Source organism: Oncorhynchus keta, chromosome 2 (genome assembly GCF_023373465.1).
Source record: "Oncorhynchus keta strain PuntledgeMale-10-30-2019 chromosome 2, Oket_V2, whole genome shotgun sequence".
Classification (NCBI taxonomy): Eukaryota; Metazoa; Chordata; class Actinopteri; order Salmoniformes; family Salmonidae; genus Oncorhynchus; species Oncorhynchus keta.
In genome coordinates this window covers 21554190-21580437 of record NC_068422.1, presented here as the reverse complement: position 1 = coordinate 21580437, position 26248 = coordinate 21554190, and the positions used below count along the sequence as shown (strand labels likewise).

Genomic DNA, 26248 nt, shown 5'->3' with positions numbered 1-26248 from the left:
GAGCTAGCTTGTGTGGTGTAGCTAAACACAATCATGCCAACACAATTTTTCTAGTGCGGCAAGTGCTTAGTTAAGTGCATTATGCAAGTAGGCCCAAGGCAAGTATTTATATGACTCAAATATGCCGCAGACCACAAAAAAGCCAGCTAAATCATATTCAATACAAATACACTCCAGACCAGCATGCATTCCTCCATGGACCGGCGTGGGTTTGAGAAAGACTAGACGATGAATCATTTTATTGAGATCACACTTGATATTGCAAGCCCAGTACAGAATAAGGGATGAGGGGCATCATCGGGCACACAAGATATAAGCAACTACACTGAAAAAAAACATAAAACACAAGATGTTTTAGTGTTGGTCCCATGTTTCATGAGGTGAAATAAAAAGATCCCAAAAAGTTTTTATACCCACAAAAAGATTAATTCTCTCATTTTTTGCACAAATTTGTTTGCATTCCTGTTAGTGAGCATTTCTCCTTTGCCAAGATAATCCATCCACCTGACATGTGTGGTATATCAGAATCAAATTAAAAAGCATGATCATTACACAGGTGCACCTTGTGCTGGGGACAATAAGACAATAAAAGGGCCACTCACAACACAATGCCACAGATGTCTCAAGTTGAGTGTGCAATTGGCATGTTGACTGCAGGAATGCTCACTAGAGCTGTTGCCAGAAATTAATGTTAATTTCTCTACCATAAGCCACCTCCATCATTTTAGAGAATTTGTCAGTACGTCCAACCGGCCTCACAACAGTGCCCCGTGGCAGCAATTGGGTTATGGTATGGGCAGGCATCATAAGGTACAGACAACAAACAATTGCATTTTATCGATTGCAATTTGAATGAACAAGAATACCATAAAGAGATCACGAGGCCCATTATTTAATTTTTTGGTATCTGTGACCAAGAGATTAGCGGTCGACCGATTAATTGGCATGGCTGATTAATTATGGCCGATTTCAAGTTTCCATAACAATCGGTAATCAGACTTTTTATGCTGATTATGGCTGATTACATTGCAATCCACGAGGAGACTGTGTGGCAGGCTGACCACCTTTTACGCGAGTGGAGCATCAAAAGGACATTGTGGCTGCAAGGAGCCAAGGTAAGTTGTAAGCTAGCATTAAACCTATCTTATAAAAAACTATCTTGGCATAACTTCACGTGGTTGATGATATTACTAGGTTAACTAGCTTGACCTGCGTTGCATATAATCAAAGCGTTACCTGTTAAATGTACCATCGAATCACAGCCTACTTCAATTTAGCCAAACGGGGGAAGATTTAACAAAAGCACATTCGCGAAAAAAAGCACTTAAAATTATTTTTAAACCTGCATATTTAGTTCAAATAGCTGCATGTTAGCAGGCAATATTAACTAGGGAAATAGCGTCACTTCTCTTGCATTCAGTGCAAGCAGTAGGGTATATGCAGCAGTTTGGGCTGCCTGGGTCGTTGAACTGTGTGAAGACCATTTCTTCCTAACAAAGACCGTAATTAATTTGCCAGAATTTTACACAATTATGACATAACATTGAAGGTTGTGCAATGTAACAGCAATATTTAGTCTTAGGGTTACCACCCATTCGATAAAATACAGAACGGTTCCGTATTTCATTGAAATAATAAACGTTTTGTTTTCGAAATGATAGTATCCGGATTTGACCATATTACTGATCAAAGGCTCGTAGTTCTGTGTTTATTATATTATAATTATGTCTATGATTTGATAGAGCAGTCTGACTGAGCGGTGGTAGGCGGCAGCAGGCTCATAAACATTCATTGAAACAGCACTTTACTGAATTTGCCAGCAGCTCTTAGCAATGCTTGATCACAGCGCTGTTTATGACTTCAAGCCTATCAACTCCCGAGATAAGGCTGGCAATACTAAAGTACCTATAAGAACATCTAATAGTCAAAGCTATATGAAATACAAATGGTATAGAGAGAAATAGTCGACGCGTCATTATTCTTATAATAACTACAACCTAAATCTTCTTAAATGGGAATATTGAAGACTCATGTTAAAAGGAACCACCAACTTTCATATGTTCTCATGTTCTGAGCAAGGAACTTTAACATGAGCTTTTTTACATGGCACATATTGCACTTTTACTTTCTTCTCCAACACTGTTTTTGCATTATTTAAACCAAATTGAACAAGTTTCATTATTTATTTGACACTAAATTGCTTAAGCATTTCACTGTAAGGTCTACCTACACCTGTTGTATTCGGTGCACGTGACAAATAAACTTTGATTTGAATTGATTTTGTATTATATTAAGTTAAAATAAAAGTGTTCATTCAGTATTGTTGTAATTGTCATTATTTCAAATATATGTATACATTTGTATTTTTTTAATTCTGCCGATTAATTGGTATCGGCTTTTTTTGGTCGGGTATACGGTTGGGTATACAGGACATCCCAGCATTGTGTTATTGTTGTCTCACAGGTATGGGAAGGTTTACCCCATAATCCTGAGGTGAAGGTGTCTAGCGTGTCGTCTTTTCTGCCACAGGGAGACACGGTTGTTAAGCCCATACAAAGCCCCTCGCTAAAGCCTTAGCCTCCCAGGACACTCAACGTCTCTCTCGCCCTCTGACCCTCAAGTGTTTTTTTGTTTTTAACTCAATAAAAATGTGTGAAATTGCATTTTTGTGTCAGTATTGTTCTCAAACCTTAGGCAATATGACATTTAATTGATTACAAATGACATGACCCTTTCCTGGACTAAAAAACACTGAACATTGACATCACTCTCAGCAGATGCTCTTTAACCAGTAACTTCAAATATCACTCATAATTAGAAAATGTTTTCCTCAATAAAGCAGCATTCAGTCAGTGCTAGTCAGAAAGGTGCAAGAAAGGCAAGGGTGTTATCTTTCACTTTTGTGAGGACAACAACTAGTTTTCCCCTTGGTTTTATTAGGCAAATGGTCAGCCCCATTATTATTCCTTTCAAACATTGGTCACTTGCGAGTACAGGAAGGCAGAGTTGTCTGCTGGAAGACCTCCCTGATTCGCTCTACGCAGATGTCGGAGGCCACCTTTATCTCCTCTGCGTATCCCGATAGGCTAAGGAAGCCATGTGGGAGGTCTTCCACTACCCTTAGGGTCACTGGTTGGCCCATATTCCGCAGTTTCCTGGCAAACATCACAGAGTCATCCAGCAAAGCATCCAGTGCAGAGGCCTGTGGGGACAGACAGGGGAGTAAAAACTACAGAAAAGTCAGAGATTAAAGTGGAAAGACCATCAATTGTGGAGTGAGATAGAGACCAGTGAACAAGGACAAAATAGGCCTGCTGCAGTAAAATGTGTCTTGGTTTTTCTTTCTTTATCTTTTCCATCCCTCTCAACCTACAAACACATCTTCCTAAATCAGCATTTCCCTAACTCGGTCCTCAGGACCACAAGGGGTGCACGTTTTGGTTTTCGCCCTAACACTTCACAGCTGATTCAAATGATCAAAACTGGATGATTAATTGATTATTTGAATTGGCTGTGTAGTGCTAGAGCAAAAACCAAAACGTGCACCCCCCTTGTCTCGAGGACTGAGTTTGGAAAACCCTGTCTTAAATGCATTGACTCGCCCCCTCCCCATCCCTCCTCTCTCACCACTAAGTGTACATGTGGTAGTCCACGCAGTAGGTCGTCAGAGGCTAGCAGGGGTGACACAAATGGGTTCTTGACGGTGGGACAGCTATGCGGCTGGATCACAGACAGGCGCTCGGAGCGAAGGGGCTCAAAGCCTTCTGGGTAGTCCCTGGGGCCTGAGGAGGAGTCGGGGGAACATGGCAACACTGATCTCTGGTGGTTCTTGTTGTCCAAGGACCTCCGGTGAGACGATGACCATGACCCTAGGACCTCTGCGGGAATGAAGGACTGGATCCATTTGGACGCCCCGTGTGAGAGGTCACTGATCAGCGAGGCCGTGTCTCTACCTAGAGCGCTCAACGTGCTGATCCCCTCTGTAGGCTGAACCGTCTCAGAGTCTACACCTGGGGGGGTGAAAAAGAGAAAGGTCATTTGGAAAAAAGGAGAAAGTAACTTAACTTTTCCTATTGAAAAACAATACCAATTATAAATACAGTAAGGTAGTGATAGCTACTCTGAGGAAAAATGTACTTTCTATGCCTGTGATATGTGGTTGTCCCACCTAGATATTTAACTAGTCGCTGTGGATAAGAGCATCTGCTAAATGACAAATGTTTAAAGAAAAGTAAAATAAGACTGGAGTGTGACTAACTACCTTTTAACATAACCTTGGACTAATACCCTCTCATGACTTTCACTTCCTTACCTGTGTAGGCGTTGATACACTTGGAGAGCACCCCTAAGGGCAGCAGTAGGTCAAAGCTGGTGAGAAGGCGGGAGGGCGAGGCTTCAATGGTGAGCAGGGTAGCAGGATATGCAGCCATAATTCCATCAGGGATGCGCACACCGCAGGCAATGGCCCTCATGGACACAGTGATGCAGAGGTTCCCCCCAGCACTGTCCCCAGCCAGACACACACGCTCAGCAGTGGAGCCTAGGGCAGAGGAACAGACCAATCAGTACCAGCGGGTCCGACAGACGTTTTGTTGTAATACTGCAATATAAGATGTACCAATATGATTGAGCCGAGGGTCCTCTGTCAAGCTAAGAAACCATTGCATTTGGCTCTTAGCTCTAACACAGTGGTAATGACACTGACCCAGAAGATGGCAGTTCTTGAGGGCCCAACAGTAGGCGTAGAAGCACTCCTCCAGGGCTCTGGGAAAGGGGGCCTCAGGTGCCAAGGAGTAATCCACAGACAGGATGGGGACATTCAGATCCTTGGACCAGCTCTTCAGATAGTTCTGGGAGATGGAGGACAGATGGAGATGTGACAGGAAAATTAAACAGCAAGGTTCAACAATATGAAAGTATTCATGGTATGTGCTGAGCCCCAAGCTCCACTTAATTACTGTGAAACTAGGGTTTGGGTTTAGCATAAGTCATTTCAGGCGACACACACTACCCCCAGGCCTATGTACCTCATGGGATTTGGATGTCTGGGACACGAAGCCTCCTCCATGGAAGTGGATCAACAGCCAGGGGGAAGGAGGTCGCTTCTGGGCACCAAACGGTACTAAAGACAGGGAAATGGGTGGAGCTTCTGTACGAGCGAAGGCTAGCAGCTCTTTACTGTCCTGAAGAAAGAGAGATGGTAAGATGTATGCATCATAACTGAACCCTTTTTACAGTAATATGATTGATAAAACAGTGTAGACCTGTGATGAAATCATCAGATAATAAGCACAAGGTAAAAGCTTAGTTCTCACCTGTCCTTCTCGAAGCTCATAGGAGATGAGGCGCATGTTGACAGGTCCAGGGCCCCAGTGGGCCACTGGCGGGGACACAGGGGTAGAGAGACGGGGGTCTGAGACCAGGGGGAGGAGTAGCGGTTCAGGGGGTATGGTCAGGGTGAGGTTCACCTGCACTAGGGTAGAGGTTAAACTGGCAAAGCCCTGTGGAATGGATGGACAAAAAAGATGGAGGACATTGCAAACAGTCAGAAAAGGAAACAAGCAGGAAGATGGAGTGAGCAAGGAGAGACTGAGTAAGTCGGAGAAACACTGCTCCCCCTTTTTAGAGTGCTGTGATGAATCACACTTGGTCCTCAATACCATTAAGACCAACGAGATGCACAAAGACTTCAGGAAACATACAACACCTATCAGAGGTCAGAACATAGAGATTGTAGAGGAATACAAATATCTGGGTGTCCTCTTAGACAATAAACTTCAGTGGAGTAAATGTACAGACCTAATCTACAAAGAGTCAACAGAGACTGCGTCCTCAAAAAGCTGGGATCTTTTAATGTTAATTGTACTATACGGACTCTGTTTTACAAATCTTTCATTGAGAGTATTTTAACTTTTTGTATCGTTTGTTGGTTTGGCAATGTCACTCAGCCAGAGAAATATGCTGAGAAGGATTATCACCACAACAAGCAAGGAGTCAAACAGACAGGCCTGGATGAGATCTTTAAGGTCAGGGCCCTCCGCAAGGCTCACAAAATCATTTTAGACCCAAGCCACCCCCTGTACCCGGACTTCAAACTACTCCCCTCTGTCTGCAGGTATAGGCTCAGGAAAAACACAACTAGACAATTTGTGCCAGGTATGATATCCCTCCTAAATAGCTTGGGCCAATGTTTCTATCGACCCAGTACGGCCAGCAGGCTAATGTTTCTATCGACCCAGTACGGCCAGCAGGCCAGTCTCTTTTTATCAAATCAAATTTTATTTGTCACATACACATGGTTAGCAGATGTTAATGCGAGTGTAGCGAAATGCTTGTGCTTCTAGTTCCGACAATGCAGTAATAACCAACAAGTAATCTAACTAACAATTCCAAAACTACTACCTTATAGACACAAGTGTAAGGGGATAAGAATATGTACATAAAGATATGAGTGAGTGATGGTACAGAGCGGCATAGGCAAGACACAGTAGATGGTATTGAGTGCAGTATATACATATGAGATGAGTATGTAAACAAAGTGGCATAGTTAAAGTGGCTAGTGATACATGTATTACATAAAGATGCAGTAGATGATAGAGTACAGTATATACATATGAGATGAATAATGTAGGGTATGTAAACATTATATTAGGTAGCATTGTTTAAAGTGGCTAATGATATATTTTACATAATTTCCCATCAATTCCCATTATTAAAGTGGCTGGAGTTGAGTCAGTGTGTTGGCAGCAGCCACTCAATGTTAGTGGTGGCTGTTTAACAGTCTGATGGCCTTGAGATAGAAGCTGTTTTTCAGTCTCTCGGTCCCAGCTTTGATGCAACTGAACTGACCTCGCCTTCTGGATGATAGCGGGGTGAACAGGCAGTGGCTCGGGTGGTTGTTGTCCTTGATGATCTTTATGGCCTTCCTGTGACATCGGGTGGTGTAGGTGTCCTGGAGGGCAGGTAGTTTGCCCCCGGTGATGCGTTGTGCAGACCTCACTACCCTCTGGAGAGCCTTACGGTTGTGGGCGGAGCAGTTGCCGTACCAGGCGGTGATACAGCCCGACAGGATGCTCTCGATTGTGCATCTGTAGAAGTTTGTGAGTGCTTTTGGTGACAAGCCAAATTTCTTCAGCCTCCTGAGGTTGAAGAGGCACTGCTGCGCCTTCTTCACGATGCCGTCTGTGTGGGTGGACCAATTCAGTTTGTCCGTGATGGATACGCCGAGGAACTTAAAACTTACTACCCTCTCCACTACTGTTCCATCAACGTGGGTAGGGGGGTGTTCCCTCTGCTGTTTCCTGATGTCCACAATCATCTCCTTAGTTTTGTTGACGTTGAGTGTGAGGTTATTTTCCTGACACCACACTCCGAGGGCCCTCACCTCCTCCCTGTAGGCAGTCTCGTCGTTGTTGGTAATCAAGCCTACCACTGTTGTGTCGTCCGCAAACTTGATGATTGAGTTGGAGGCGTGCGTGGCCACGCAGTCGTGGGTGAACAGGGAGTACAGGAGAGGGCTCAGAACGCACCCTTGTGGTATTGGTATGTAACTGTTATGAAAGTTGTATTGTCAATTTGTTCTGTATTTAAACGCCACTTTAAACATGTACATGACACTGCAACATAATTTCCCCATGGGGACAAAGTAAATATCTGCTAAATGTACAAATATTCTGCAGATGATCTTACCAAGAGTGACTTACAGTTAAGTCCGTTCATCTTAAGGTATCTAGGTAAGACAACCACATACCACAGTCATAGTTGAAACTTTTCCTCAGTACAGCTGCCATCAGCAATGTCAGTGCTAGTAAGAAAAGTAGAATTAGTTAAGAGCCTCCTCCCCTCACCGATACAAGCTCTGATTCGGTGAGGTTCCAGAAGGACTTCCAGAACGTCATGTCCAGGTTCTGGGTGATCCGCTCATATTCTTCTCCTCTCAGCTCTGGATCGATGACATACTTTCCAGAGGTAAGGAGGGAGAATGCTGCCATGCCTAAGGGATATGGAGGAGAGCAAATGGGAAGTCAGTATAGCACAGCACACTATGCACCAACTTTGTAAAATGACAAAGGATTACCATAAATCTTGCAATAGGCCCTACAAGGTAGATAATCAGTCAGTTGTTATGACAACTAACATGTATAGTTTTACAACTTGATACAGACCAAAGAACTCAAACTGACCTAACCCGGAATGCTGTTTTTCGTAGCTCTCTCCAAACGAGACCATGCTTATGATTAATGACTGCAGGATCGGACGAAGGGAAGATGAGAACTGGGGAAGCAGAGGGGGAAAAAATATTACAGAATCTATTCATTCACCAAGTACATTTACACATACCTGGAATTTGACTTAGCGAATAGTTGCTGCCAGCAATAAACAACATATACAGAATACAGACAGTAAGTCAACATACAGGATATACAATATAAACATAGTGAACATAAAACTCTGGAGAAAAGCTGATTTACAGTGAGGATATACAATTTACAGAGGGAATATATATCTAGTACCCCCGGTTGAGAACCACTGCTCTATAGCATCTCCCCCTGGTGGTGACTGACCTGAAAGCCCAGGCAGCGGCCGTAGAAGCAGGCCTTGTGCATGGAGGCATACTCCCTCACCAACCACCTGCTCAGCTCTCCGTCCTGCTCTCCGTACAGCTGCCCGGGACTGTTGTCGTGGAGCATTCCCTGGGCAATGTAGAGGAGGGCCCGTAGCTGACACAGGACACTGCCATAGGCTTCCATCTCTGAGGCGTTGTGTTCGGCCCTGAAGAAGGCCCTGTGGCAGTTAGAGGCAATGTAGCGGCCAATGTGGATGATGTGCAGAAGGCAAGACTTCAACACCTGTGAAATTAGATTATATTTTGTTTGCTCTGAAATACATTCATATTTACAAAGATGTAAAATATAAATGTGTTTTAATAATCGAAGGAGCTCCATCACTCCCTCCCAGGGCCGGCCCTCCCATTAGGCAAGATTCGGCCACCGCCTACGGCGGCACTTGAATTTGGGGCTGCATTTTGACAATTGGCTGCCGCCACCCGGGCGCCCCTGATCGGCTGCTTCACTACCCGTGGCACCCCATTCCCACTTCTCCCGAAGTTCACTCCCACTGTCCTTGGTAGCTATGGTGATGTGTGTGTTTATATGAGATTATCCAATTGCGAAACATTGAATCTGACAGTTATTTTTTCATTTTTATGTGACGAAGACAATTCGTGATGAAGGCAGTAGCCTAACCTAGCCTGTTAACTTTGGCTAGCTACTACTAGTGGATTTTAGCTAAAAGTAATCTATAGAGATCTGAAACCATTTTCTACCATGTCAAAGAGACAAAAACTAATCAGGAAACGAATATTTAAAAAAATTAAATAAAAACAATGAGAAAAGAGGCATAATCTCTAAACCAAAGAAATTGGCTGGTGAAATGTATCCGCGTGCAGCAATGTCCATCAGCCGTTGGGGAGAATGACAAGCCTACGAGGACAGGCCATTTATTCGGCCAGAACGACAAGCCCCCAGTGATGGCAGCTCTCTGGCTGGACAAGTACAGGTGGTCGCACCAGGCCTAGCCACACCTCCAAACAATGCCGGCGAAGATCCTACTATAATTGACCCAGACTCGTCGCTCCCCATCCTGGATGACAGTGGTGGTGGTGCTGTTAAATCCGACTCCCATACAACCACAAAAAAGATCCCGGTGAGTGGCCAAAATATATAAATGGATCTTTACGTTGCTGAAAACGTTGCTGACTGTAATGCAGCGCCACAGCAGAGGAGAGGCCACTAGGTGGAGATGAAATAAATTCAATATGTACATTTTAAAAATGAATTAAGGCTAGGTCATTGACATGAAGCTTATTTCACACTGCTCCAGTGAAACGAGGCCTGTCATGCATTTATCAAAGCAGTTGTTTCTAAAGCTCAAACGATCTTACTCTGTTTTACAGTTCTACAGGAATATATAAATATGTTATATAAAAGTGTTATTTTTAATTGTAATTGTAACAATTATGTGGTCGTGCCATGTGTGATAACAGGTGGGATATTATTAATAAGAAACTTGTTTTCCGGCCACCTGAGTGGCAAAGTGGTCTAAGGCACTGCATCACAGTGCTAGCTGTGCCACTAGAGATTCTGGGTTCGAGTTCAGGCTCTGTCTCAGCCGGCCGTGACCGGGAGACCCATCGGGCGGTGCACACAGCATCGTCTGGGTTAGGTGAGGGTTTGGCCGGCAGGGATGTCCTTGTCCCATCGCACACTAGCGACTCCTGTGGCGGGCTGGGCGCAGTGCACGCCTACACGTTTGCTTCCGGGTTAAGTGGGCATGGTGTTAAGAAGCAGTTGCAGCGATGAGACTAGACTGTAACTACCAATTGGATAAAAAAAATGTGAACTTATTTTCCTCCTATAGGTAGTAGGTTGCATAGTGATAGCAACATTGTAACTCTCCGCCTGGAAAGGGACCTTCTATATGTGCACGCGTGCACCAACATTTTCTATGGGCATAAACATATATAATTGGAGATTATTTCTTAATCTTTCAAAAAAATAAAGTGGTAAGCCTACCTGTTTGACAGACACAATTATCTAAATACCTCCGTGCCTGGGTGTGCTTGATTAAAACCAGGGCTCGAATTGAGTGAGGGTATCACATATCCTTTTGCTCTTTTCTTTAACAAAGGGTATCTATTGGTTTGTTTTACATTTTGAAATAAATACATAAAATGTATCCAGATTATATCAAGCGTTCTAGAACAATGCTTAACTCTGATGCCTTATGGTAGAAACAAGCTCTGAAATGTCTGTGAAAGACGTGACTCTGACCCATGTGGTGATATATTGATTCCTCTCCATGACAGTCTGAAGCTAAACTGCAGCCTATAATATTAGAGATAAAAAAAATATACATTTACTATTCTGTCTTTTCTCTTTCTGAAAAGACAAGAGTTTGTTTAAACCCAGGCAGCTTTTAGGGAAGCACTCATGTTGTTGGGTTATATAATGGACGAGTAGCCAGCAGTTGAAGCTTATAGGCTCTACTGACGCAGAAAACTGTTTCTGGGTAGAAAGGTAACTTTCTTAGATTCTATAGGATGTCTAAGATGTAATCATTTTTGTCTCACCTAGGGCGGCAGAACCTCTAGGGTATTGGTGATTTTACCAATGTAATCAGATATCAGATTGAAAATATTAGACTATGTTATTGACATTGTACTGACTATATGGCCTACAAACCAGCTGTGCTAAAATTTGTAGCATATGGGCGGCAGATTATGGTCTCGCCTACGGCAGCAGAACGTCCAGGACCGGCCCTGCTTCCTCCCATTTTCCCCTCTGTGGGAAGAGAATGAGAGGCAATCACAGAGTGATAATTCTACCTTACCTTGACCAGTGTGCGATACCCATTCCCAGGGGTATCAGAGTCAAAGTCATAGTGGTGGTAGACTGCAGTGATGCCAGAAACCACAGGTTCCAGGGCACGACCATGGTCCTGAATCTTTCTCATGCATGTCACCAAGCGCCTGGACACGTCGCCATATGGCAAGTCAGGAGGCCCAGACAGAGCAATGATGTTTTCCTTACACACCGCCTCCAAGGATGTGAACACAGCTATCCAATCCATACCTGAGACACTAGAGCGCACACATACAGAAATATAAACCAAACCTAGGCCAAAAACATTATTTTATTTCTGAATAATTTGAAAGTTTAAGTAAGGAGATATAAAAATCATTACATCTGACTAACATCTTTAAAATGACTGGTTTGGTTGTGTGTGCCAAAGGTCAAAGATTAAAAGATGCAACTAGCACAGGACTCCTCTCACAAACTGACTTAGCAAAAAAATAAATAAAAAATAGGCTGTTGACAACATTTATCAAAATGTACACTAAATATTGTCCTAAAGCCTTAATTTATAGGCCTAGTCAATAGAAGACTGCTACTAAGAATCAACAAATCAAACCAACCTTGTTCTGGTATATATGACTGACAAGTTATGTAGCCTATATGCTTGCACGCCAGATATGTAATAACCATGTTTCCATTACAGGTTAACGTTAGCTTATACAAAACGTTGAAATTGATTCTTCAACTAACCTGCTCTTGCGACACAGTCTTCGTTCTCGATTCGGGGAAAGGGTGCCTTATAAAATGTCAGTATCCAGTTGCAGGGGGTTCTACAAAAAAAACAGAAAATATATATTTTAATTAAATTCATGTTTTGTACGTCACGAGGAGGTTCCTAGCCATTTTAGGGTGTGTTCGTAAATTCAATCTGGATTGCCAGAGGTGCGCTCTAATCGGGGAGTAGGGTTTATACGAGCGTTCTGACCTCACAACGGCAGTCAAGCATCCACGCTAACTGGCTAACGTTGGCTAGCTACTTCCAGACATACTAGCAGAGCTGGTTAGGCTGTTCATGTTATCCAGACCGCTGGTGACTGTCACTGTGCTGCTGTCAACAATTTAATTACGCGTTTTTGCTGAAACCGGCCATATTCAACGGGTGTTGAGCGTTCGTAAATTCGTCAGTTATTCTTCGTTCTGGCACACTCAGATGAGTGTCTTCTGAAATCGGTGTTGATGGCCAGAGTAAATTTACGAACGCACCCTTGCTGCCCCGCATCTAGCATTTTCCAGCATCTTTGTAGGAACTAGTCGTTTCTTTGCGACGCGGCCACGTGTAGACGTAGTTGACGCGCGTCACACAGTGCGACCAAAACAAAGATTGACACATGTAAAAGGTATTTGTCACTCGATACAAAACATGGATTAAAAAAAAAAAGTGTCACACAAGCATGAAGATCTTGTGCTTAGAGGGGGAGGGGGGCCAATGGGGTGTTCATGCAGGATCCCCGGAATTGCAGTTCAACACTAGTGCATCAGACAGGGTTCTAGAGAACGGAACAGCCATCATCGGTGCATCCTTTGACCCGCGAGTCCTGTCGTACTGATCCTAGCCCAAGTAACTAATGCATAGCGAACGTTCTCTCTTTGTGGTGTTTTGGGAAACGTATGTTAGCCGTCATATTCGGCCGTTGTAGGAAATATGTATCGTTAAAACACTACACGACTTACGGACGTGCTCCCAAATATTTCCGTCCATCCTCAACCCCAGGACGTGGGTGCTCACATATTACGATGATTCCCTAGTTGATCATACACAGCTATCCAATCCATACCTGAGACACGGTTGTCGTAGGAAAAAAATCCGAAACACAGTGAGCTGCTTTATTAGTGTGCACTTTCTGTGCAGAAATATTGGTTTTAAAGAGACGGATGCCAAGAATATAGACGCAAAATGCAATAATAATGATACTTGTATTACCTTTTGTTTGTTTGTCATGGTAGGGAAGCAGATGTAATATTGGTAAAGTTCGTTTTGCACTTGAAACGGTCTAAAATCTTTATTCTATCACCGCAGTCCGCATGGTGCGTGTTGTTAATTTCCTCTTCGCCATACAACAATATGCACGACCAACATTTACTGACATCTGAAAGGTGTATGGAGAACAGAACAGCCATTGTCGGTGCGTCCTTCACCCGCTCAAATTACCAGATTCCCGGAGTACAGATCCTAGTGACTCCTTTAGCACTGCATATCAGTGCTAAATGAGTCACCACAGACCCTGGTTCGATTCCAGGCTCTATCACAACCGGTCGTGATTGGGAGTCCCTAGTGCGCACAATTGGCCCAGCGTCGTCCGGCGTAACGTTTGATCGGTGTAGGCCGTCATGGTAATTAGCATTTGTTCTTAACTAACTTGCCTAGTTAAATAAAGATAAACATTTTTTTTTTAAACAAGTCACCTTTCATCTAATTACTCAACACTCACCAGCTCTCAGAACCTAACCAGCTGTTTGATGACGTCACCACACATCGACAAATAAACAACTCTACTCTAAACTGACCAAATCCACTCTTCCCAATATATAAACTCTAAACTGGGACACTGGTAGCCGCGATATCATATTTCCCGATGGTAACCACATGTAAATCCATGTAGTTAAAAAAATAGCACTTTCAAACACGACATAGAACTTTGGAAAAAAGTATAACCTACCCCAGCTTCAGCCCTGCCCAGTTGAAACAAAAAGGGAATCAGCTGGTGCTTGACTGATGGACTTTAAAATCCCCACAAAATGAATTAACCCCAGAACACTTCTATTGAAGATTATCCGGGAGAATAAAAACAAGGAGCGATCGGTTGCGGCGTAAATCTGATCGATTTATTGAAGGGAGAAACACATTTAATCAGAGGCTCTGATTAACGCGATTCATACCGAAACGTAAGCAAATGTTGTTTGTCCCGTCAATACATGTCAGATTTACGCAAACAGTGTTATTACATTTTTTTATCTCCAGGATAGTCACCAGTTGAAGTGTCCTAGTGTACATAAAGTTTTTTTCTACGACATTGAATTTGGCCGCCCAAGACTTGCAAAAAATTGTGACGGACGAACGACAATTAAACAAGTGACTTCAAACGAACACTTGCAATAAACGTGCGACCTATGTTTACGAGAAAAGTTAGTGTACAGTATGATCAAATATGGAAAGCCTTGCATTGTACAGCCTACAAACTTACCAACACGCATCCTCTATTCTTCAGCTGACAGTTTCTGTTTCGCCCCACCGATTGGGGTGCGTTCAATTCGTTTAAAAAAAATCTTTGGCTTCATTTTTTCTTCTTCTATGGTATAATAGCCGTCCGCACACACGTTTAAGGTGCATGCCTGCCGCCACCTACTGTGCTGGAGTGTGCGACGAGAATTATACAAACCATGATCATACTACAAAAACCATATTAACTTCTAACAAACCCTCCCCTCCCCCTCCCCAAACACATCAAATCTTTTCAAACTTTTGCTCTGTAATGTTGAGACAATCCATCCTTAGGATTACTCATCATTTAAAAAATCATGTGGCCAGTAACATTTTTATTTAACCAGGTAAGTTGACTGAGAACACATTCTTATTTACAGCAACGACCTGGGGAATAGTTACAGCAGAGAGGAGGAATTAGCCAATTGTAAACTGGGGATGATTAGGTGGCCATGATGGTATGAAGGACAGATTGGGAAATTTGGCCAGGACACCAGGGTTAACACCCTACTCTTACAATACATGCCATGGGATCTTTAGTGACCAGAGAGTCAGGACATCCGCTTAACATCCCATCCTAAAGACGGCACCCTACACATGGCAATGTCCCCAATCCCTGCACTGGGGCATTGGGGTATTTGTTTTAGACCAGAGGAAAGGGTGCCTCCTACTGGCCCTACAACACCACTTCCAGCAGCATCTGGTCTCCCATCCAGGGACTGACCAGGACCAACCAGCTTCAGAAGCAAGCCAGCAGTACGATGCAGGGTAGTATGCTGCTAGCTTGCTGCTACATTCTGTTAACATCTGTTGCCACTAATAACTCTGTTGCCATATCCACAATAATCTTCAACATGGCATTACTGCTTTTCACAATCTGAGTCATGTTGATAACGTTTCCAATGAAAGCTATGAAATCAATTTAATTTACTATCAAAGGGTCCTTTGACCAGACCCGGCGCCAGAATAAAGTGGCTAAGGGTGCGGCAGGATAAAGTGACGAAGGGGGCGGCAGGGTACAGTGGCTAAGGGGGCGGCAGGGTACAGTGACTAAGGGTGCGGCAGGATAAAGTGACAAAGGGAGTGGCAGGGTACAGTGACTAAGGGGGCGGCAGGGTACAGTGACTAAGGGTGCGGCAGGATAAAGTGACTAAGGGGGCGGCAGGGTACAGTGACTAAGGGGGCGGCAGGGTACAGTGACTAAGGGGGCGGCAGGGTACAGTGACTAAGGGGGCGGCAGGATAAAGTGACTAAGGGGGCGGCAGGATAAAGTGACTAAGGGGGCGGCAGGATAAAGTGACTAAGGGGGCGGCAGGATAAAGTGACTAAGGGGGAGGCAGGATAAAGTGACTAAGGGTGCGGCAGGGTACAGTGACTAAGGGGGCGGCAGGATAAAGTGACTAAGGGGGCGGCAGGATAAAGTGACTAAGGGGGCGGCAGGATAAAGTGACTAAGGGGGTGTCAGGATAAAGCGAGGGGAGAGTTGAAATCGGCAAAGGGGCACAATTTTGAGGGGTTCTTGCATTGGAATTATATTGAATTCGGCTTATACCAAGCTATATCACAATAAACAAAGTTAAAATGCAGAGACTGAGATCATTGAGTGCTTTTGAAATGACAGTCAGGTTGGTGTGAAATATGTAGCCTATCACCGCTGCGCTGTATCAGCACAATAGACAGCACCCTACACCAAAATGCTATTCACTATTTTTGTTTCCATACATGAATAACTAGGCTACTACTTACAGCATTTAGTTTGCATTATTTTGGCAAGACAGCTGTGTGTAAGGCTGAATTCACATAGGTGAATTACCCTACTGCAAACAGCCTATCTACTATATCTTGCAGCCTATATTCATTACCAAAACGGCCTTGCTTTAAGGCTTATAATACCAAATGAATGAATGAGAACAAAACAGCGGTATAAAGTACAGTAGTAGGCTGAGTAAACTAAATATCAGATCAACAAAGGCATGACACAATCTATATCTAAGCTAGTTACATTAACAGTCAACAAACACATTAAACAAAAGGTGAATGGAGATCCAAAAAGCCTAAAGCCTACAGTGCCGTGCGAAAGTATTCGGCCCCCTTGAACTTTGCGACCTTTTGCCACATTTCAGGCTTCAAACATAAAGATATAAAACTGTATTTGTTTGTGAAGAATCAACAACAAGTGGGACACAATCATGAAGTGGAACGACATTTATTGGATATTTCAAACTTTTTTAACAAATCAAAAACTGAAAAATTGGGCGTGCAAAATTATTCAGCCCCTTTACTTTCAGTGCAGCAAACTCTCTCCAGAAGTTCAGTGAGGATCTCTGAATGATCCAATGTTGACCTAAATGACTAATGATGATAAATACAATCCACCTGTGTGTAATCAAGTCTCCGTATAAATGCACCTGCACTGTGATTGTGTCCCACTTGTTGTTGATTCTTCACAAAAAAATACAGTTTTATATCTTTATGTTTGAAGCCTGAAATGTGGCAAAAGGTCTCAAAGTTCAAGGGGGCCGAATACTTTCGCAAGGCACTGTACTACAGTGCAATGCAGCCATGCACAGCTGTCTTGCCAAATAAATAGTCCTATAACAAGTTGTGATATGGCGCAATATACTTCTGTGAATCAAATTCGACCCACGTAATCAATTAAGCAATGCCAACCTACCTTAAACACATTTCCAATATGTACGGTTCCATTTACAACCAAGAAAACCAATAGGCTACCAAGAAAACCAATAGGCTACCAAGAAAACCAATAGGCTACCAAGAAAACCAATAGGCTACCAAGAAAACCAATAGGCTACCAAGAAAACCACAATAGAATGTATCGATTTCTATGATGAAACTTACAGATATGTACTGTAGCTACTATACCCAGGGGCATCATTTGGGTTCTTGCATTGGAATCATATTGAATTCTGCTTATATCACGCTGCACCACAAACATAAAAGTGAACATGCTTTTGACAGTGCCCTATACACTAAAGCAAGATTCTTTATGAAAAACAACCAGCTAGATTGTTTCTTACCCTTCAGAACAGTTGAAGCCTCCTTGATGCTCTGTGGAACTTCTTGAGGAATCGATCATTCCATTCTCCCCAAAAATCTTCTTGTAAGAACCCCTTCAAATGCCAGTTGGATTAGTTGAGCTATCCTCCGGTGTAGTACGCTCCTTCTGTGCTGACTGAACAAGTTTGTCATAGTGGAAAATGAGTTTTCGCATGTAGCTTCCTCAGTGACAATCTCACCAATGAGCCCTATGATTTCATTTTGAATATCGTGTGACGTATGTGGCACTGTAGGGTATGGTGCTGGTATGGTGCAAGTTCCTTGTCTTTTCGGAAAGTGTATTCCGTCAGACAGGAAAAGTCCACTGCCCCCCTCCCCCACCGACTCTATCATGTCCACCTCAGTGGTTGCTGGTTTGAAACAAGTAACTCAATAATGTCCACAATCGCCAACACATACATGTGATTTCTTGCCAGCTACCCATCATTAAAATGTTTCGACATGGGATACAAAATGCAGCATTTTCAGTACCCGAGTACTCCAGCCACTCTCTTCCTCTGAACCAATTGCTATTAAATTAACGTTTTTGGACAGGAAACCTGGGACTAGGGTAGGATTCTAGAGGCTGGCTCCTCTGTCCCAACATCATAAGGAACAGCCATAGGTGGAGGGGGCTGTGCAGCCATTATTCTGGCAGCACTTGTGGAAGAGGGTGAATGCTCTGCACGCGGAGCTAGCTAGAGCTCAGCTGCATCATTGCTGCTGGGCTTTGTGACAGCCTCAGTGGTTTGATCCTGCTGCTACTCAATGCTCTTCTTTGGCTTTGTTTGGGTACTTTGGCAAGGACAATTTCTGATATCAAATCAAATTTATTTATATAGCCCTTCGTACATCAGCTGATATCTCAAAGTGCTGTACAGAAACCCAGCCTAAAACCCCAAACAGCAAGCAATGCAGGTGTAGAAGCACGGTGGCTAGGAAAAACTCCCCAGAAAGGGCAAAACCTAGGAAGAAACCTAGAAAGGAACCAGGCTATGTGGGGTGGCCAGTCCTCTTCTGGCTGTGCCGGGTGGAGATTATAACAGAACATGGCCAAGATGTTCAAACGTTCATAAATGACCAACATGGTCAAATAATAATAATCACAGGCAGAACAGTTGTAACTGGATTAGCAGCATGGCCAGGTGGACTGGGGACAGCAAGGAGTCATCATGCCAGGTAGTCCTGAGGCATGGTCCTAGGGCTCAGGTCCTCCGAGAGAGAGAAAGAAAGAGAGAATTAGAGAGAGCATATGTGGGGTGGCCAGTCCTCTTCTGGCTGTGCCGGGTGGAGATTATAACAGAACATGGCCAAGATGTTGAAATGTTCATAAATGACCAGCATGGTCGAATAATAATAAGGCAGAACAGTTGAAACTGGAGCAGCAGCATGGCCAGGTGGACTGGGGACAGCAAGGAGTCATCATGTCAGGTAGTCCTGGGGCATGGTGCTAGGGCTCAGGTCCTCCGAGAGAGAGAAAGAAAGAGAGAAGGAGAGAATTAGAGAACGCACACTTAGATTCACACAGGACACCGAATAGGACAGTAGAAGTACTCCAGATATAACAAACTGACCCTAGCCCCCCGACACATAAACTACTGCAGCATAAATACTGGAGGCTGAGACAGGAGGGGTCAGGAGACACTGTGGCCCCATCCGAGGACACCCCCGGACAGGGCCAAACAGGAAGGATATAACCCCACCCACTTTGCCAAAGCACAGCCCCCACACCACTAGAGGGATTTCTTCAACCACCAACTTACCATCCTGAGACAAGGCTGAGTATAGCCCTCAAAGATCTCCGCCATGGCAAAACCCAAGGGGGGGCGCCAACCCAGACAGGATGACCATATCCATCATGGCAGTAGCAGATTAGCTGGTTCCTGCTAGCTAAATAGGCTAAGGCTAATAACACTAACGTGTTTTACTGCTAGCTAAGAAGCTACCTCTGTAGTGGTGTGGGGCGTGAGGCAGAGTTGAGTGAAGCAGCTCTAATTGTAAAATTGACCCAGCCCAAAAACAAATATTACAGGCCAAAATCAAATATTACAGGCAGAGGCGTATGTTGTTATTCACTTCGCCTACCACAGAGAACCGTTTTCCCCCTGCTTTTTATGGAAGACCAAAGGATTCATACCTAACAGCCCCAGTGGCTTTCCAAAGCCCCCCTTCACATACCTTGGCGCGCTCTGTCTATTGTACTGACACAGCGCAGATACAGATTTTGCGCCAACCTGTCACTCAATTTCTTACTTTTTTGCTATTTTTATATGGGGACATAAAACTGAAATTGAGGGGGCAAAGGTTTCAAGTTAGGGGGTTAAGCACTCTTTTACCCCCTTGTGGAGCCAGGTATGCCTTTGACACAGCACATTTATGGGAGCAAGACTTCTGATCAGGTTTCAAAACCATGTCAGGACAAGTAGACGTATTATTCTCCTGGCAGAAGGGGCCTCATTAATAAATTGTGTATAAGTACAAAATTAGACCCCAAAACATGCGTGTGCCAGTTTTCACGCAAAAGTGGGCATTTACAAAAACTGAACTTGACGTGAAAATGTACTCACCTTCCCGTAAACTTTAGACCATGTGTACGCACAACTTCTAGTGGTTGAAGTATTGCATTGCAAGCAGGCAAGTAGATTAGTCATTTGTGCACATGGGTGATATGATAGACAAGCTTATTCATAAGAATAAACAGATTAATAACAAGATGCAATCTTTTTTTATCCCCAATTTTACTAGGTAAATTGACTGAGAACACTTCCCATTTACAGCAACGACCGGGGAATAGTTACAGGGGAGAGGAGGGGGGATTAATGAGCCAATTGGAAGCTGGGGATGATTGGGTGCCTATGATGGTATGATGGCCAGATTGGGAATTTAGCCAGGACACGGGTTAAAACCCATACTCTTATGATAAATGCCATGGGATCTTTAGTGAACAGAGTCAGGACACCTGTTTAACGTCCCATCCAATAGACCTACCCTACCGAGGGTAATGTCCCCAATCCCTGCCCTGAGGCATTTTTTTATTTTTAGATCAGAGGAAAGAAAGAGCCTGCTACTGGCCCTCCAACACCACTTCCAGCAGCATCTGGTCTCCCATTTAGGGATGACAAGGACCAATCCCGCTTAGAGTCAGTGGTAAGTTAGTAATGGGATAGGTCATATGCTCCTGGCAGAGTGGTATGCTGCTGGCATCTGCCAATAGTGATGAGAGAAAAACTAAATAGATTATCTTTGTATTTTAAAATGATTAGAAGTAAGCATTTTCTAGGCTATTTTTTAAAATGTAATTTACATGATCATTGCATAATAAATTCCTCACCTTTTCTGTGATGTTTCATACTCATGAGGTAGCATAGGCCTACAACAAGGATACCAATCGTCCCATCTCTCCTTTAAATTGGAACCACATCACAGTAGTAAATACAATGCATTCGGAAAGTATTCAGACCCCTTGACTTTTTTCATATTAATACGTTACAGTCTTATTTTAAAATGGATTAAATAAAAGAAATTCCTCGTCAATCTACACAAAATTCCCCATAATGACAAAGCGAAAACAGCTTTTATTGCAATTTTGTAAATGTATTAAAAATAAACATAAATATCTTAATTACATAAGTATTCAGACCCTTTGCTATGAGACTCCAAATTGAGCTCATGTGCATCCTGTTTCCATTGATCACCCTTGAGATGTTTCTATATAACTTGATTTGAGTCCACCTGTGGTAAATTCAATTGGACGTGATTTGGAAAGGCACACACCTGTCTATATAAGGTCGCACAGTTGACCGTGCATGTCAGAGGAAAAACCAAGCCATGAGGTTGAAGGAATTGTCTGTAGAGCTCCTAGACAGGATTGTGTTGAGTCACAGATCTGGGAAAGGGAAGCAAAAATGTCTGCAGCATTGAAGGTTCCCAAAAACACAGTGGCCTCCATCATTCTTAAATGAAAGAAGCTTGGAACCGTCAATACTCTTCCTAGAGCTGGTCACCCAGCCAAACTGAGCCATCGGGGGAGAAGGGCCTTGGTCAAGGAGGTGACCAAGAACACAATTGTAAATCTGACAGAGCTCCAGAGTTCCTCTGTGGTGATGGGAGAAACTTCTAGAAGGACAACCATCTCTGCAGAACTCCACCATACATGCCTTTATGGTAGAGTGACAAGACAGAAGCCACTCCTATGTAAAAGGCACATAACAGCCCGCTTGAAGATTTCCAAAAGGCACCTAAAGGACTCTCAGACCATGAGAAACAAGATTCCCTGGTCTGATGAAACCAAGATTGAACTCTTTGTCCTGAATGCCAAGTGTCACATCTGGAGGAAACCTGGCACCATCCCTACGGTGAAGCATGGTGGTGGCAGCATCATGCTGTGGGGATGTTTTTCAGGGAATGGGAGACGAGTCAGGATGGAGGGAAAGATGAACGGGGCAAAGTACAGAGAGATCCTTGACTAAACCTGCTCCAGAGCACTCGGGACCTGACTGGGGTGAAGGTTCATCTCCAACAGGACAACAACCCTAAGCACACAGCCAAGACAACCCAGGAGTGGCTTCGGGACAAGTCTCTGAATGTCCTTGTGTGGCTTAGCCAGAGCCCAGACTTGAACCCGATTAAACATCTCTGGAGAAACCTGAAAATAGCTGAGCAGCGACCCTCCCCATCCAACCTGATAGAGATTGAGGGGATCTACAGAGAAAAATGGGAGAACCTACCCAATTACAGGTGGGCCAAGCTTGAAGCATCACACCCAAGAAGACTCGAGGCTGTAATCACAGCCAAAAGGTACTTCAACAAAGTAAAGGGTCTGAATACTACCGGTCAAAAGTTTTAGAAAACCTACCTATTTAAAGGTTTTTCTTTATTTTTTACTATTTTCTACATTGTAGAATAATAGCAAAGACATCAAAACTATGAAATAACACATGTAATCATGTAGTAACCAAAAAAGTTAAACAAATCAAAATCTATTTCTTTTTTTGAGATTCTTCAAATAGCCACCCTTTGCCTTGATGACAGCTTTGCACACTTTTGGCATTCTCTCAACCAGATTCATGTGGTAGTCACCTGGAATGCATTTCAATAAACAGGTGTGGCTTCTTAAAAAGTTAATTTGTGGAATTGATTTCCTTCTAAATGCGTTTGAGCCATCAGTTGTGTTGTGACAAGGTAGGGGAGGTATACAGAAGATAGCTCTATTTAGTAAAAACCAAGTCCATATTATGGCAAGAACAACTCAAATAAGCAAAGATTACTTTAAGACATGAAGTTCAGTCAATACGGAACATTTCAAGAACTTTTAAAGTGTCTTCAAGTGCAGTCGCAAAAAAACATCAAGCGCTATGATGAAACTGGCTCTCATGAGGACTGTCACAGGATAGGAAGAGCCATCTTTACCTCTGCTGTAGAGGATAAGTTCATTAGAGTTGCCAGCCTCAGAAATTGCAGCCCAAATAACTGCTTCACAGAGTTCAAGTAACAGACACATCTCAACATCAACTGTTCAGAGGAGACTTTGTGAATCAGACCTTCATAGTCAAATTGTTGCATAGAAACCACTACTAAAGGACACCAATAATAAGAAGAGACTTGCTTAGGCCAAGAAACATGAGCAAGGAACATTAGACCAGTGGAAATTTGTCCAAACAGGTGATTTTTGGTTCCAACCGCTGTCTTTGTGAGACGCGGTGTGGGTGAACGGATGTTCTTCTGCAAGTGTATTTCCCACTGTAATGCAAGGGTGCCTTGCTGGAGACACGGTCAGTGATTTATTTAGAATTTAAGGCACACTTAACCAGCATGGCTACCACAGCATGCTGCAGCGATACACCATCCCATCTGGTTTGGGCTTAGTGGGACTATAATTACTTTTTCAACAGGACAATGATCCAACACACCTCCAGGCTGTGTAAGGGCTATTTGACCAAGGAGAGTGATGGAGTGCTGCATCAGATGACCTCCACAATCCCCCAACCTCAACCAAACTGAGATGGTTTGGGATGAGTCGGACTTTAGAGTGACGGAAAAGCAGACAACAAGTGCTCAGCATATGTGGGAACTCCTTCAAGGCTGTTGGAAAAGCATTCCATTTATGTTTGAGAGAATGCCAAGAGCGTGCAAAGGTGTCAAGGCAAAGGGTAGCTACTTTGAAGAGTCTAAAATATATTTTGATTTGCTTAACACCTTTTTGGTTACTATATTATTCCACGTGTGTTATTTCATAGTTTTGATGTCTTCACCATTATTCTACAATGTAGAAAATAGTAAAAATAAAGAAAAACTATTGAATGAGTAGGTGTTTTAAAACTTTTGACCAGTATGTAATTGTGATAGCAGTTCTCTTTAATGCATTTCCAACAATTTCTAAAAACCTGCTTTTTCTTTGTCATTAAGGGGTATTGTGAGTACATTGATGGAGGGAAAAAACTATTTAATACATTTTCGAATAAGGCTGTAACAAAATGTGTAAAAAGTCAAGGGGTCTGAATACTTCCTGAAAGCACTGTAAATAAAAAAATACATTAAAGAAATCTGCATCTCTTCCCAGCCTGGCAAGAGTAGCTCTAAGGGTGTTTCTAAGGGTGTTTAGCTTCTCCAGTGGCTCTACAAGAATGGAGAGGATATTCTCCGCTGCTATACAGGCACCATCGCATAAGCCTGAAGCCACAGACTCTGGCCAAACTCGTGTTTCTAAAAATGAATTAAAAGGCACTGTAGACTGAGCCTAATAAGGCATGTTCCCTTTAATTTGTATTTAATTCTAAGTATGTCCCAGCCTATATGCGCAATTTATAGACGATGATTTAATACAACGAAATGTTGTTTATTGATGAGCGCTTTATGTCCCTACCAGCCTGGTGTCGCACTCGCAAATGCTTCACAATGTATTTCTTTGTAGGCTATAGCCTTGAAATAAATAACCAGAATAATTCATTTTCATTCCTTCTTAGGCTCCCTGTCTGGCTCCTGACCTATTTAAAGTGTATATATGCCGTTTAATACGACATGTAACCCATTTGAAATGATTAGTGCTACTTACATTCACATTTTCATGTTTATTCAAATACGTTTCATTCAAATCATATGGTTTGGTTAAATTGTGAGGGGCAGCTTTATTATCTGTGAGCGCAGAGTGGTTTTTGGAGGAGCCGTTGGAAAGGATGTGGAGAGCTGGAGCTGCTCCATGACCAATGAGCGCGATTTCCGACCGCTCAACTCATTTACATTACATTTACATTTAAGTCATTTAGCAGACGCTCTTATCCAGAGCGACTTACAAATTGGTGCATTCACCTTATGACATCCAGTGGAACAGCCACTTTACAATAGTGCATCTAAATCTTTTAAGGGGGGGGAGGGGGTGAGAAGGATTACTTTATCTTATCCTAGGTATTCCTTAAAGAGGTGGGGTTTCAGGTGTCTCCGGAAGGTGGTGATTGACTCCGCTGTCCTGGCGTCGTGAGGGAGTGTGTTCCACCATTGGGGAGCCAGAGCAGCGAACAGTTTTGACTGGGCTGAGCGGGAACTGTACTTCCTCAGTGGTAGGGAGGCGAGCAGGCCAGAGGTGGATGAACGCAGTGCCCTTGTTTGGGTGTAGGGCCTGATCAGAGCCTGGAGGTACTGAGGTGCCGTTCCCCTCACAGCTCCGTAGGCAAGCACCATGGTCTTGTAGCGGATGCGAGCTTCAACTGGAAGCCAGTGGAGAGAGCGGAGGAGCGGGGTGACGTGAGAGAACTTGGGAAGGTTGAACACCAGATGGGCTGCGGCGTTCTGGATGAGTTGTAGGGGTTTAATGGCACAGGCAGGGAGCCCAGCCAACAGCGAGTTGCAGTAATCCAGACGGGAGATGACAAGTGCCCGGATTAGGACCTGCGCCGCTTCCTGTGTGAGGCAGGGTCGTACTCTGCGGATGTTGTAGAGCATGAACCAACAGGTACGGGCCACCGCCTTGATGTTAGTTGAGAACGACAGGGTGTTGTCCAGGATCACGCCAAGGTTCTTAGCGCTCTGGGAGGAGGACACAATGGAGTTGTCAACCGTGATGGTGAGATCATGGAACGGGCAGTCCTTCCCGGGAGGAAGAGCAGCTCCGTCTTGCCGAGGTTCAGCTTGAGGTGGTGATCCGTCATCCACACTGATATGTCTGCAAGACATGCAGAGATGCGATTCGCCACCTGGTCATCAGAAGGGGAAAGGAGAAGATTAATTGTGTGTCGTCTGCATAGCAATGATAGGAGAGACCATGTGAGGTTATGACAGAGCCAAGTGACTTGGTGTATAGCGAGAATAGGAGAGGGCCTAGAACAGAGCCCTGGGGGACACCAGTGGTGAGAGCGCGTGGTGAGGAGACAGATTCTCGCCACGCCACCTGAACTCCGTTCACATATTCTGCTCAGGTGGAACATACTTAAACTTGCTCCTACTTTCAATGCTGAATTGAATGTCATTGAGAAAACAGAAAGGTGTCGTTTTTTTTGCAAACATCCTTTCTAAATTTAAAAATAATCAAAGTTAAAAATATTTAGCTGGTAACTGATTTTAGTTCGTTTTGTAATCATTTTAC

The 26248-nt window shown here is 43.6% G+C and overlaps 1 protein-coding gene across 4 annotated transcripts; it reads right to left on the bottom strand.

Moving 5' to 3' along the window:
• Positions 1-222: 222 nt before the first annotated feature.
• LOC118397699 (hormone-sensitive lipase-like) lies at positions 223-14746 on the bottom strand. 4 transcript variants are annotated; one of them, XM_035792601.2, is made up of 12 exons: positions 14600-14746; positions 12108-12187; positions 11392-11641; positions 8565-8849; positions 8184-8274; positions 7848-7993; positions 5316-5501; positions 5028-5183; positions 4706-4850; positions 4313-4540; positions 3628-4010; positions 223-3202 (listed from the first exon to the last, which is right to left on the bottom strand). In XM_035792601.2, the coding sequence occupies exons 3-12, from the start codon at positions 11629-11631 to the stop codon at positions 2981-2983; spliced, it is 2082 nt and encodes a 693-aa protein (XP_035648494.1). In that variant the 5' UTR covers positions 11632-11641; positions 12108-12187; positions 14600-14746; the 3' UTR covers positions 223-2980. The 4 variants fall into 4 exon arrangements, with proteins under 4 accessions (XP_035648494.1, XP_035648502.1, XP_035648513.1 ...); XM_035792609.2 differs by lacking the exon at positions 14600-14746 and adding an exon at positions 14075-14534; XM_035792620.2 differs by lacking the exon at positions 14600-14746 and adding an exon at positions 13847-13966.
• Between the last annotated feature and the right edge of the window lie 11502 nt (positions 14747-26248).

Coding starts and splice junctions, on each gene's coding strand:
- LOC118397699 (XM_035792601.2), bottom strand. CDS start 11,631: ATGGATTGGATAGCTGTGTTCACATCCTTGGAGGCGGTGTGTAAGGAA. Junction 8,850..11,391: donor GGTATCGCACACTGGTCAAG/GTAAGGTAGAAT, acceptor CTAATTTCACAG/GTGTTGAAGTCTTGCCTTCT. Junction 8,275..8,564: donor GCCGCTGCCTGGGCTTTCAG/GTCAGTCACCAC, acceptor CTGCTTCCCCAG/TTCTCATCTTCCCTTCGTCC.